The sequence below is a fragment of the Pungitius pungitius genome, chromosome 7, assembly GCF_949316345.1.
Source record: "Pungitius pungitius chromosome 7, fPunPun2.1, whole genome shotgun sequence".
Taxonomy (NCBI): Eukaryota; Metazoa; Chordata; class Actinopteri; order Perciformes; family Gasterosteidae; genus Pungitius; species Pungitius pungitius.
In genome coordinates, this window is record NC_084906.1 from 21,650,424 (window position 1) to 21,662,145 (window position 11,722).

General features: G+C 49.5%; 3 protein-coding genes across 4 annotated transcripts; all 3 read left to right on the forward strand.

The window, feature by feature from the left end:
- The first annotated feature begins 2,248 nt into the window (after positions 1-2,248).
- On the forward strand, positions 2,249-3,712 carry jun (Jun proto-oncogene, AP-1 transcription factor subunit). The gene has a single exon (XM_037470705.2). The coding sequence runs from the start codon at positions 2,321-2,323 to the stop codon at positions 3,248-3,250; it is 930 nt and encodes a 309-aa protein (XP_037326602.1). The 5' UTR covers positions 2,249-2,320; the 3' UTR covers positions 3,251-3,712.
- A 2,260-nt stretch (positions 3,713-5,972) lies between these two features.
- On the forward strand, positions 5,973-8,896 carry si:dkey-86e18.1 (uncharacterized protein LOC557342 homolog). Of its 2 annotated transcripts, none has more exons than XM_037470624.2 (5): positions 5,973-6,641; positions 7,026-7,066; positions 7,139-7,213; positions 7,296-7,473; positions 7,760-8,896. In XM_037470624.2, the coding sequence occupies exons 1-5, from the start codon at positions 6,575-6,577 to the stop codon at positions 8,146-8,148; spliced, it is 750 nt and encodes a 249-aa protein (XP_037326521.1). In that variant the 5' UTR covers positions 5,973-6,574; the 3' UTR covers positions 8,149-8,896. The 2 variants fall into 2 exon arrangements, with proteins under 2 accessions (XP_037326521.1, XP_037326520.1); XM_037470623.2 differs by having other exon boundaries at positions 7,293-7,473; positions 7,760-8,878.
- A 162-nt stretch (positions 8,897-9,058) lies between these two features.
- Positions 9,059-10,958, forward strand: faslg (Fas ligand (TNF superfamily, member 6)). Its single transcript, XM_037470622.2, has 4 exons — positions 9,059-9,462; positions 9,826-9,868; positions 9,958-10,008; positions 10,098-10,958. The coding sequence occupies exons 1-4, from the start codon at positions 9,193-9,195 to the stop codon at positions 10,514-10,516; spliced, it is 783 nt and encodes a 260-aa protein (XP_037326519.2). The 5' UTR covers positions 9,059-9,192; the 3' UTR covers positions 10,517-10,958.
- The last annotated feature ends 764 nt before the right edge of the window (positions 10,959-11,722 follow it).

Here is an 11,722-nt window from a genome sequence, read left to right on the forward strand (position 1 = left end):
CAAGTCCAAACACACACTGACAACACAACTCAATCACACACAGACAAATAACAGTGCAGTTACACACACACCTTGGCAGGGGGGTGAGGTCCAGCCCCCCTCCGCCCCCCCCCCACCCGCCAGCTTGCAGCGGTAAATGGAGTGGAACAGGTTAGTGCTGCCGACATACAGTGTCCCACCTGTACAAACACACACTGACGCACACTGTGCGTGTGTGTGTGTGTGTGTCTGTGTTATTTCATTCACAGAATGGGGTCCAGCTGAAGGTTTCTTCTCCCTGGTTCTGACAGGAGGTCCAAAGAGCTCGTGACCCGATGATGTCATCCTGAGTTACGCAGCGCTGAAAGGGTCGAGACCAGGGAGCGTGGATCAATGATCCATGTGATTGGACGGGTAAATCCACCATGTGATCAGCCTCGTTGTCAGAGAGGATGCTGGGAATCAGGACCCTGTAAATGAATTAAACAGAGCTGAAGATGGACATCACACAGTCGTTGTCTCTCAGTGAAGGACGAGACAACGAGACGTGTGTGAGAAGTGGGGACGAGGCCAGAAGAACAGGACACAGTGTGAAACAACACTGGACCAGTTAGACTGGGTTAATGGACCAGTCAGATTGATGGTCATGGACATGTCCACCAGTACATAAAGACATGAGCAGCTATAAAACGTCCGGCTGTGGGGGTGTTTTATGGTCCGGTTGGTGCTCCTGAGAGGCCTCACCGGCGCCGGGGGGCTGATTTAGAGTCGCCGGGGTGGAGGTAGCAGGTGGAGGAGCTGAGGGGGGGGGCAGAAGATGACCCAGACAGCGGGAGTGAGGAGGACAAAGGGGGAGCTGGTGAGACGTTATAGCAGAGGTGAGGGGACAGCGGAGTACACTAATTACCCCTAACACGGGTAGTGTGTGTGTGTGTGTGTGTGGGGGGGGGGGGGTCGCTCTTTATGAGGACCCTCAGACGTCTGGAGTACGTGACTAAGAGACGTCGCCCTCTTGCTTCAGGTGAACAGCACACATTTAATAGACATGTCATTATGTCTGAGTTCATGCTGACCTGCACAGGAGCCACATTTACTGACTAATCGATGGGGCTACAAGGACCGGACCAGCGAGCAGGGACCAGCGAGCAGGGACCACCGAGCAGGGACCAGTGAGCAGGGACTAGTGAGCAGGGACCAGCGAGCAGGGACCAGCGAGCAGGGACCACCGAGCAGGGACCAGTGAGCAGGGACTAGTGAGCAGGGACCAGCGAGCAGGGACCACCGAGCAGGGACCAGTGAGCAGGGACTAGTGAGCAGGGACCACCGAGCAGGGACCAGCGAGCAGGGACCAGCGAGCAGGGACCAGCAAGCAGGGACCAGCGAGCAGGGACCACCGAGCAGGGACCAGTGAGCAGGGACCACCGAGCAGGGACCAGCGAGCAGGGACCACCGAGCAGGGACCAGCGAGCAGGGACCAGCAGGACGTCCCAGAGAGACGCAAAGAAGGACACTTTCACCAAGTGAAGACTTTCTGACGTGAGCCAGCACACATGTTTTACAAAACAGTTTGTTATTCACTTTTTACAAGTTGATATGATGTTCCAGTTATCTAGAAGAACAGAAAACTGCAATATAAACTGCAGATTAGATCAAACGGTTAATGAAATACTGTAAAGTAGAACGATGTAGAATGCACTACAATATAACAGAGTACTGAAAACAACAACCTGATGAAGAGTGCAATATAAATAAAATGTATTATTATTATTATTGCATTGTAGAATAGAATATAGGGGAATACTGCAGAAACATTATATTTGACTTGTTATTTATAGTTTAGGTTGATAAAATAAATATAACCACATTTCCTTCACCAATGATTTGATCTATTTTCCATCTGCAACTTCATGGCATCATTTAATTACTTCTTCTTTGAAATATATTTTGTTTTCGTTTTTTCTTAATGATGTATTTATGTAATATTATTCATTAATTTATATGTATTCATCTTGGATTTGCTGCCACAGCCAAGAGTGTAACCAGATATTCAAAAACAAGACGTCATCCCAGAATGCACCGCGCGCAGACTCCTCGCGAAATTACCTCATCCCACAATCCACCGCGAGACTGTTCTGTGTGGTCGTCAAGGCAACGTGCCTAATCGGAGGGCTTCTCCCCCCCCCCCCCCCCCCCCACTTCAGAGACACGCCCCCCGCAGCCAATAGGAGAGCCCCGTCGTGACATCATCGCTATTCTTAGAGCGGCAGCAGATAAGGTTTCCCTCACGCCGCCGCCGCTCGGCAGAGAGAAAAGAACCAGGAACGGGTCGGGCGCCTCGTCCATGCATCCCAAGATGGAGACTACGTTCTACGACGACTCCCTCAACGCGTTCCCCGCGAACGACGCCGCCGGCTTCGGATACAACGGCCCCGACAGCAAGGTGCTGAAGCGCAGCATGACGCTGCACCTCGGCGACCCGAGCGGCGCGCACAAGGTCCTGCGCGCCCGAGCCGCAGACCTGCTCACCTCCCCGGACGTGGGCCTCCTCAAGCTGGCCTCCCCGGAGCTGGAGCGGCTCATCATCCAGTCCGGAAACGGGCTCATCACCACCACGCCGACCCCGACCCAGTTCGTGTGTCCCAAGAACGTCACGGACGAGCAGGAGGGCTTCGCCGAGGGGTTCGTCCGCGCCCTGGCGGAGCTCCACCACCAGCACACGCCGGGCACCGCGCCGGCGGCCCCGCAGCCCGGCGGCGCGGTGCCGGTTCCGTCCGTTTACTGCAGCAGCGGAGCAGCAGACTCGCCGGTTTACGAGGACTTGAACTCTTTCCACCCGGCCCTCAGCACGGTGTCGGCACCGGGATACAGCGCCTCGGCTCCGGCCATATCGTTCCCCGTTGCCCCGCCGCAGCCGCCCGTCTACGGACACGCCTCGCGGCTCGCGGCGCTCAAAGAGGAGCCGCAAACCGTGCCGGAGATGCCGGGGGAGACGCCGCCTCTCTCTCCCATCAACATGGAGAACCAGGAGCGCATCAAGGCCGAGAGGAAGCGCATGAGGAACCGCGTTGCCGCGTCCAAGTGTCGGAAGAGGAAGCTGGAGCGCATCTCCAGGCTGGAGGACAAAGTCAAGAATCTCAAGTCCCAAAACTCTGAGCTCGCGTCCACCGCCAACACGCTGCGCGAGCAGGTGTCCCAGCTGAAGCAGAAGGTGATGAACCACGTGAACAGCGGCTGTCAGCTGATGTTAACGCAGCAGCTGCAGACCTTCTGAGGTCTTCACCAGAGAACGAGATGAACGAAACGGACGCAGCCCGTCTCTCTGCGCGCGGCCGGCCCTCCGAACGTCGCGGTGCGGGACGATGCGGTACCACGCGTTCTCCGGTTGCGGGGGGGGGGGCTCATCTGCTACGTGCTGTATTTATATTTTACTACAGAACTTTTTTTTTTACCATCAAAAGGATTCAGACCCCCCCTCCCCCCCCCCCCAGGGGGCGCGGACCAGTACAGTGTGTACTTTTCTTTCTTAATTGTAAGAAATTCAATTAGAAAAGCTTCTAGTGGGACTTTTTCTAAAGTTGTTTTAATGGGGTTTCACTCATTGCTTTATGTAAATAAGATCCAATCTGAGTACTTATGTTTACCAATGTTTACCATTTGTAAAAAGAATACTGCGTTAAGTGCTTTGTTTTCTGATCGCATCAGAATTGGCGGAAATAAACAATGTGACAAATGGTGTGCGTGTGTCTGTCAGCGGCTCACACAATAAACACGTTTGGCAAGAGCTGCTCCGAGAGGATTGATCCGTGCACAGCCACGTGACCTCAGTGAGGCCTCCCGTCCTTCTCAGGTACTTTAGAAGAATCCTTCAGCACCACAAAATAAACAAGTGACGAGAAGAAAAGTAAGAAACAAACATAACAAATAAAGGACGTTTCCATGAAAACACAAGATACTAGAGAGGCGTTAAGACTTACACATCTATTCCAAAAGTAACACGGTCAAATTCACTTAATGTTTGTAAACACAGCAAATATTAAGACTTAAACTGGCGGGACGTGCTCAGGTGAGGCGTTCAGGTCCACTAGAGGGCGACACAGACTAACCCCCCTGAAAGACTGTTCTAACTTTCTGTTATGATGCCAGAAACCGAACAGCTTATTATACGCGAAGGATGACGTATTCTGTTTGTTTGATCTTTGAATCCATGAAAAACCATTTAATAGCTTAATATATAATATTATAATAATGATCATAAATTCTGCGTTTTAACATGAAGGTGATTTAATATCCCTTATCATATCTATTCAATTAAATTTGAGATTTACTCAAATACTAAATTAATCCTATCGCTAATACAACAAAAACTATTACCAAGATCAAGTTCCAAATCAAATTCCTTTATAAATCTGCTCCATTCTGATTTCTCAAACCTGGGGGAGCGTGACGTCATTCCCAGAAGGCGGAGTCCTGCCCCACAGGGAGCGCTCGGAAGATCCACGTGACGTCAAAGGCGGCACGTCTTACGGGAAGTGAGTTGCGTCCTTTATTAACTTTAATGTTTATATATACATGTATACATGCGTTATACAAATACACATATGTATATACGTGTATACATATACATAAGTTATAATATATATGTATGTGTATATATGTGTACATATGAGCATATATATATATACGCATTTATACATGTCTTTATATGGCTTATATCTCATGCCACAAACAGTGTGAATTAAGAGCAAAGGAATAGCTGTGTTTTTATTAGTTAAAGATTTGCAGAGAAGAATCAGCTCTGATGGTTCACTTCTGTGTGAACATTGTCATTCTAAGTGAATCAAGGTCATGGGGGGATAGTTTTGTTTTTACTCACTTATGCAACATTTTGAGGTCTTGGTGATTGTTAGAATCGCTTCGTCATCACTTTCCATCGTGTTGCTGAGTCATCAGAAATGCTTCGTACGAAACAACTTGAGAATTTTCCAAAATGTTTACAAGAAGGATTCAACTTGAGCTCAATGGAACAGCAGCAACAGTACATGTAAAATTAGTAGTAGTAAGACGCATTTAAAGTTTTAAATGTATTTTTAATCAAGGTAAAAAAAAATGACAAAAAGAAAAATCATCGCCAACTTTTTCCACCTTTATTACGTAATTAATTCAATAATAACAAAAGAAGAAAAAAAGAGCGAAGTTTACAATAATCAAGAGAGGAGGTCAGCATCTAGACTTAATATTTGCTGCATTGTGAGTATGATGCTGCCCCCCCCCTATCAGAGATTATTTATTGCATTTGACATATATTTATATTTTTGCTTGGTGTGATTTTTATATACAAACTCACTTCATAGTGGGCTTTGTGTGTTAGATGCAACCAAAAACACACGAATATTGATATACATCACATACATATACAGTATATCTAAAAGACATATTTTGTTTTAATGTGTGTTTGATTTTTATTTAAAATCAGAAATGGTATATATATAATTATTTTATGACTGATTATATATATCAGACATAAAATAATTAGGCAAACTATCTCAGTGGATCAGATCAGAGTTGTTATTCAATCAAACCTCTTTTTAAAGCAGATGAAGAGCAGCAGCTGCTGAACTTTACAGGTGTAAATCTAATATTTATTCATGTTGGATGAAAGAAACACAAAACGTTACTGAGGTGAACGTTTAAATCTGGGCTTTTGTATCACATCACACTGCATCAGCTTTATAATGGTTTCATAAAGAGGACGTTGGGTACAGAAAGTTCTTTAGCAGTTCTGCTTCCGGTTTAGAGTCTCGATGACGGTCTCCTCGTGTCCTTTAATTAAAACATTGTTACTTTTAATGCACAATGATGGACAATAAACAAGCTGCACTCTGCGGATACAGACAAGACGTTGAAGTTGCTATTATAGTAACATAGTATTTAAACGTTATGAATCTAAACTCTGTCCTCAAACACGTTACCGGTGAACAACATCAACTCTGACACCACATTAAAGGTCATAAAGACTCGTTATAGTACAGTTATATCTCATGTATAACCGCTACGGAGACGTGAAAACCAGCGGAGCATTTCACAGAAGACTCGCCGAAAACAGGCTGCTCTGTGCGGGCTGAGATGAGCTGACCGCCCGGTGCTGGAGGGTCTGACGGTCCGTGAACTACACCTCACATCTCCATCCACGGAGCACATTGTTACGAAGGCTGAACGATGACAAACCGCAGAAATGTTGCTTTAGCAACTAACTTCTCGTCTGAAAAAGTCCTAAAATTCCGTTACTTAAATATCGTAGAATTTATAAACTTTGACATGCTGTTGTGTTTATTTCCCTCTGTCGTGTTGCCTGTTGCTGAGGTGAAATGCATTCTGGGATATTTGGCTCTCAGAAGAACAGACGAGCCTGCTCCGATGCATTCTGGGTAAAATGGGCGGCGCGAGTCACATCCGGGTATTATGACCATTCTCGGCCAGATGCGGACTTTAGAATTGGAACAGAACTCGGGCCGCGACTGATGACGTTTCACGAGAACTAAAACACAAGGACGCATATTGATAAAGAGCCAGATTCTCTGCAGAGAAAAGTTTAAAAATGGCTCGAAACGAAGAGAAACAACAAGGAAAACTGAACCGACTGTGGCTGCAGAGGGAGAGAGAAGGTCAGCAGCGGGTTGCCATGATTACGACTTTAATCGATTACTATTTGGCTGATAAAACCCGGTGTACTTTAGCTAGGTTCAGCTGCTAGCTAAAGTAGCATCTATGCTAACTCCTGGCCGTTCGATTAGCTGGTTTAAATGAAAGAACATAGAGAGAGAGAGAGAGGGCGACATGGAGCCCGGCCCTGTGGTCTCCTTCTGCATGACACATGTTACAATGAGAATAGATACGTTAGTTCTCTTCATCACCAACTGTTATTCCACATTTTAGCTTAGCATGCTACGTTCTGCTTCAGTCATTCCCCATGGTGCTCATAGTAAGAACCTCCAAACACGTGAGCTGATGTTTCCTCTTGGATCATGAAGCCTTCATCTCATTCACAGAGGGACGCCTGAAGGATGTCCATGAGCGGAGACCCAAGCTGGTAATGGACAAGTATTTCAGCGATAGTTGTCGCCTTAATTCACTTTTAAAGAGTTGTTGCTTTTCTCTGCAGTCGACTCTCAACTCGGCCTCCTGTGTGAAGAAGTGGATCCCCAGCATCAAGAGGGAGATGGAGTACTACCTGCAGGTAGGTGTGTGTGTGTGTGTGTGTGTGTGTTGGAGCGACGTAGATGGAGGCCACAGTTCAGCTTGACTTTGTGTCTCAGCAGCTGCAGTTGCCCCATTACCCCGAGAGGAAGATAGCCGAGTTCCAGCTGCACATCGACACGTTGGAGAGAGAGCACAGGAGCTTCATGGCTAAACTACGAGCTGTGGACCCCGGCTGCAGACACCAGGCGTGGACCCCTCGAGCGTACTGCAGGAGGAGGGACGCCGGCGAGCCAGCGGGTTCGAGCTCGCGTCCCCTTATTCGATATGTCATGACGTAGAATGGTAGAAACGGGGGAGGAGCCAAACACAACCTTCCTATTAATAAAACTCTCCACCTTTGCAAACTTTGACTTTTTTTTCACCACCAACATTTCTGTCTCGTTAACGAAAGTTATCATAGATTTAGTCATAGTTTTTATTTCTTCTCGTCATGTGAAAAATGTCGACTATTTTTCGACAGTTTTCGTCAACGAAATGAACACTGGTGCATTAAAGACACAACATGTCTTTTTGTTGTTCACAGCTGCCCTCCCCCGCCCCCCCCCGGCCCAAACGGCTTCACATGACGGTGCCGGATGTGGGACAGGAAGTCTCAAGCCTTTGGCCCCAGAGTCCTGGGAGGCGGTCTTTGTGGACCAGGACCAGCCGCTCCTCTTGGACCGCACCAAGCTGGCCCTCCGAGCGCCGCCTCTCCGGCGCGGCGCCGCTGGGACGCAGAGCCTGGCCTCGGTGCTTCGCCGCCGCCTCCCAAACCTCTGCAACGCTCCGGGAGGGCAGACGCCCCCCCCCCAGGGCAGAGACGCAGACGGGGGAGCAGCAGAAAGGAACCCTGGGAAGCCGCCCGTCACCGGGTCCACTCACGTCCTGGGACTGGACTGTTACTCCTCTTCTGATGAAGAGCAGGACTGCTGATGATGATGATGAGGATGTCACATGGACAAGTTATGTTTTGTGGGGTGATATGTTCTCATTTAACCCTGGGTTACTGAACAGCTGAGCCCTCAGAAGAAGGGGGGGCTGACAGAGACTTGCTGATTCAGTCCTTCATCTTCTCCTTTTGAAGTGGAACTTAACCTGGTTAGACGGCTCCACCCACACAGCCGCTGCTGGGCGGGTTTCCCTTGGTTCTGCAGAGGAAGTGAACCGTCTCTGCTGAAGCAGCTGGGTGGACCTGGGGAGGAAGGGGAGGGGCGTCGCTGCAGAGACGTCTGCTGATTAATTCAGGTTCCACCGTTGAGGTCAAACACGAGGAGCCGAGCAGAAACCGACCACAGAGGAGCAGCTTACTGCTCAGTACCCGACACATCTGTAGAGTGGCAGAACAACCACAATACCACCCCCCCCCCCCCCCAGCGTGTGATCACACTCGGCCTTCCTGGAAGCTCAGCTGTGAGCGGTTGCCTGCGGTCCCCACCCCCCCCAAGTGCTGGCAGCTCTTCATCTGACGTCCTTCCCTTCACTGAGGCAGCATCTTCCCACGAGGACGTGAAACCGCTGCCTCCGTGATGATGATGATGATGATGATGATGATGATGATGAGAAGAACAACCGTTCAATGCAAAGTCCCCAGCTTCAGCAAACCAGGGCTTGGTGGGGGGGGGTCTTCACTGTTCAGTATTTCCTTTCTTGGAATTATTTTGTGACGATGACCTGTTTGTGGTTAGTGACGGGGGGGCGTGGGGGGGGTCAGATAGCAGTGTTAGCACGGTGCTAATGTCCCACATGAAATGGGGGGCACAGCTCCATTTAGCTGTGAAGTTTTATGGTAATATCAGCCAAAACGTATTTCTAGGTAATATGCAATCAAGAGGGGGGGGGCGGGCGGGTGGACGGTTTCCTGTAGGTGTCCCTGAATGTGCTTGTGGTCTTTGTGGGAGGAGCTTGTGCTGAGATGAAGACAGAGGTGCTCAGACACCTCCTTCGCTGCACACTTTGTTTCACAGCAGGACCTGCACCATGAGCCGTGACCCCCAGAGCTACCCCCTCCCTCAGGTGTTCCTCGTGGACGGGGGCCCGCAGCACGCCGCCCAGCAGCCCAGCCTGGTGCCCTGCTGGTCCTTCCCGCCGGCCCAGCAGAGCGCCAGGGGCCGGGGGAAGAGGCGGCGCTGCGTGGGGCCCGGGGCCGCCCTCGTGGCCCTCCTGCTGTTCCTGCTGGTGTTCGCCTCTCTGGGGATGGAAGCCTACCAGATCCACAACGTGCAGACCGAGCTGAGGCAGCTGAGGAAGGTGAGGGGGGGTCCTTCTGTGAATGAGCTTTGCTTCTGAACTGGTTCTTTTACTCTGACGGCTCGAGTCATTGCGAGAAGAATCAGTGAAGTAATGAAGGTGTAATCTCGTAATGCCGGAGGCTCATGTAGGCGAACGCTGCGAGGAGAAGAAGGTGCGACTTGTCTCACCTCTGCAGAGGGGCTTTGACTCATGGTGTGAGGAGCTGCTTCAGCTCACTGGAGCTCTGACCTTTTAAAAGCGCTCATCAGAGACCTGGTGGTTTCACCTGTGGTCTCCGGGCCAGGGACAGGATGTCCTCCTCCGGAGCTCTGTGAGTCTGTGTCATGTGTTAACGAGATGCTTCTGCTTTTGTTTCTGAAGAATCATCCCCTGGCTGGCTCCAATACGCCGGAGAAGCAAATCGGTAAATATGCACCCCGTGAATGACCCCCAACACGCTTCGATGCTCCAAAGAGTCCCACGAGAGACGTGACGCTTCTGTGCTTGTTTCAGGTCTCCAGCCTGAGGAGAAGAGAGAGGAGCGAGCTGCAGCCCACGTCATAGGTGACATTATACAACAACCAGTATCTTCATGGTTCCTCCTCTGCAGGAGCACCTTGTGTGACATCTCCCCCCCCCCCCCCCCCCTGCAGGGCGCATCGAGGAGACCTTCTCTCAGAAGACGCTGCGCTGGGAGCCTCATAGGGCCCGGGCCTTCACCTCCGGCGCGGTGGCGTACCGGCTGGAGGACGGCGCCCTGCAGCCCAACCGGAGCGGGCTGTACCACGTGTACTCGCGGGTGGAGCTGCTCTTCGGGGACTGCTCGCCCTCCTCGTCCTTCGTGCACTCCGTGTTCGTGAGGAGAGCCGGACTCTCGTCCCCTCTGACCCTCATGGAGGCCCACAGAACCGGGTTCTGCTCCCAGCCGGGGAGGCGGGCCCTGACCGCAGAGAGCTACCTGGCCTCCGCCCTCCGGCTGCAGCGGGCCGACAGGGTCTACGTCAACGTGTCGCTCCCCCAGCTTCTCAGCCACTCCCATTACGCCAACTTCTTTGGTCTCTACGAGGTGTGAACATCTCGTCATTCTGCCCCCTGGTCTCCTTCTGCTGTAACGTGCAACAAGGCTCAGTGCTTCCAACTGCTCCCCCCCCCCCACACACACACACACGCGCACACACACACACACACACACACACACACACACACACGCGCACACACACCCCAAACACACACGCACACGCACACGCACACGCGCACGCACACGCGCACACACACACACGCGCACACACACCCCAAACACACACGCACACGCACACGCGCACACACACACACGCGCACACACACCCCAAACACACACACACACACACACGCACACGCACACACGCGGCGTCTTATCAAGTGTAGAGAGTCAGTAAACACTAACATGCTGGATTTATTTGTAGAATTTAGAAGAAACGTATTTATTTGATCTGATGTCTGAATGCCTGTAAAGTTTGGAAATGAATAAAGTCTTAATTTAAGTTGATGTTGGTGGCCAGTTTTTTATGTCACAGTGAGGCGGGTCCCCAGCGTCAAGCGGACCCCCGGGGGGGGCGCTTCCTTCCTGTGTGAACGAGGGGTTATGCAAGAGTTTGTGCTGCTTTTAGTTTTTCTCCATTGGTTTGGCTCATTTTTTGAAACAGAAATGACAAACCTCCAAACAACTTAGCAACTTCTCAATACAGAATTGAATTTCTCATTCATTTGGTTAAATTGTAAATGTCTAAGTACATCTTTGCAAATTATTAAGTACATGTAGCCTACGTTTAGCACAATTTCCAAGTGAATAGATCTTGTTGATCTAAACTGATTGTTGATTCTCAGTCTAATTGTTTTTCGCTCCAAAACGTCTCAGCGTATTTTCATTGTATAAGTCATCACATGCACAATAGTCTGTTCAATTGTCATAATTACTCAAGAACATAATACCATGAATAACATTTGATAAATTCACAGTATTACAACAATTGACAGTCAGGTGAAACTAGAACTTTATTTTATCTATTCTTTGACTGGCTTTATTTACAGCACTGTAGGATGCATATAATTTACATTGGATTTTGTTTCTGTGTTTTTTTTACAGTATATTATGCTGCTTTTTACTCTGATGTATGGAAGTTATTTTATGTTTGTGAATGATAATTGCAATTACAATTTCCGGTAGTATGAGTGCAATGTGTGATGTCAAACCTTGGAGGCTAATCTTACCCTAAAATCCTATTTTATTCTGTTAGCTAGA

Coding starts and splice junctions, on each gene's coding strand:
- jun (XM_037470705.2), top strand. CDS start 2,321: ATGCATCCCAAGATGGAGACTACGTTCTACGACGACTCCCTCAACGCG.
- si:dkey-86e18.1 (XM_037470623.2), top strand. CDS start 6,575: ATGGCTCGAAACGAAGAGAAACAACAAGGAAAACTGAACCGACTGTGG. Junction 7,067..7,138: donor ATGAGCGGAGACCCAAGCTG/GTAATGGACAAG, acceptor TTTTCTCTGCAG/TCGACTCTCAACTCGGCCTC. Junction 7,214..7,292: donor AGATGGAGTACTACCTGCAG/GTAGGTGTGTGT, acceptor TTTGTGTCTCAG/CAGCTGCAGTTGCCCCATTA.
- faslg (XM_037470622.2), top strand. CDS start 9,193: ATGAGCCGTGACCCCCAGAGCTACCCCCTCCCTCAGGTGTTCCTCGTG. Junction 9,463..9,825: donor AGCTGAGGCAGCTGAGGAAG/GTGAGGGGGGGT, acceptor TTGTTTCTGAAG/AATCATCCCCTGGCTGGCTC. Junction 10,009..10,097: donor AGCTGCAGCCCACGTCATAG/GTGACATTATAC, acceptor CCCCCCCTGCAG/GGCGCATCGAGGAGACCTTC.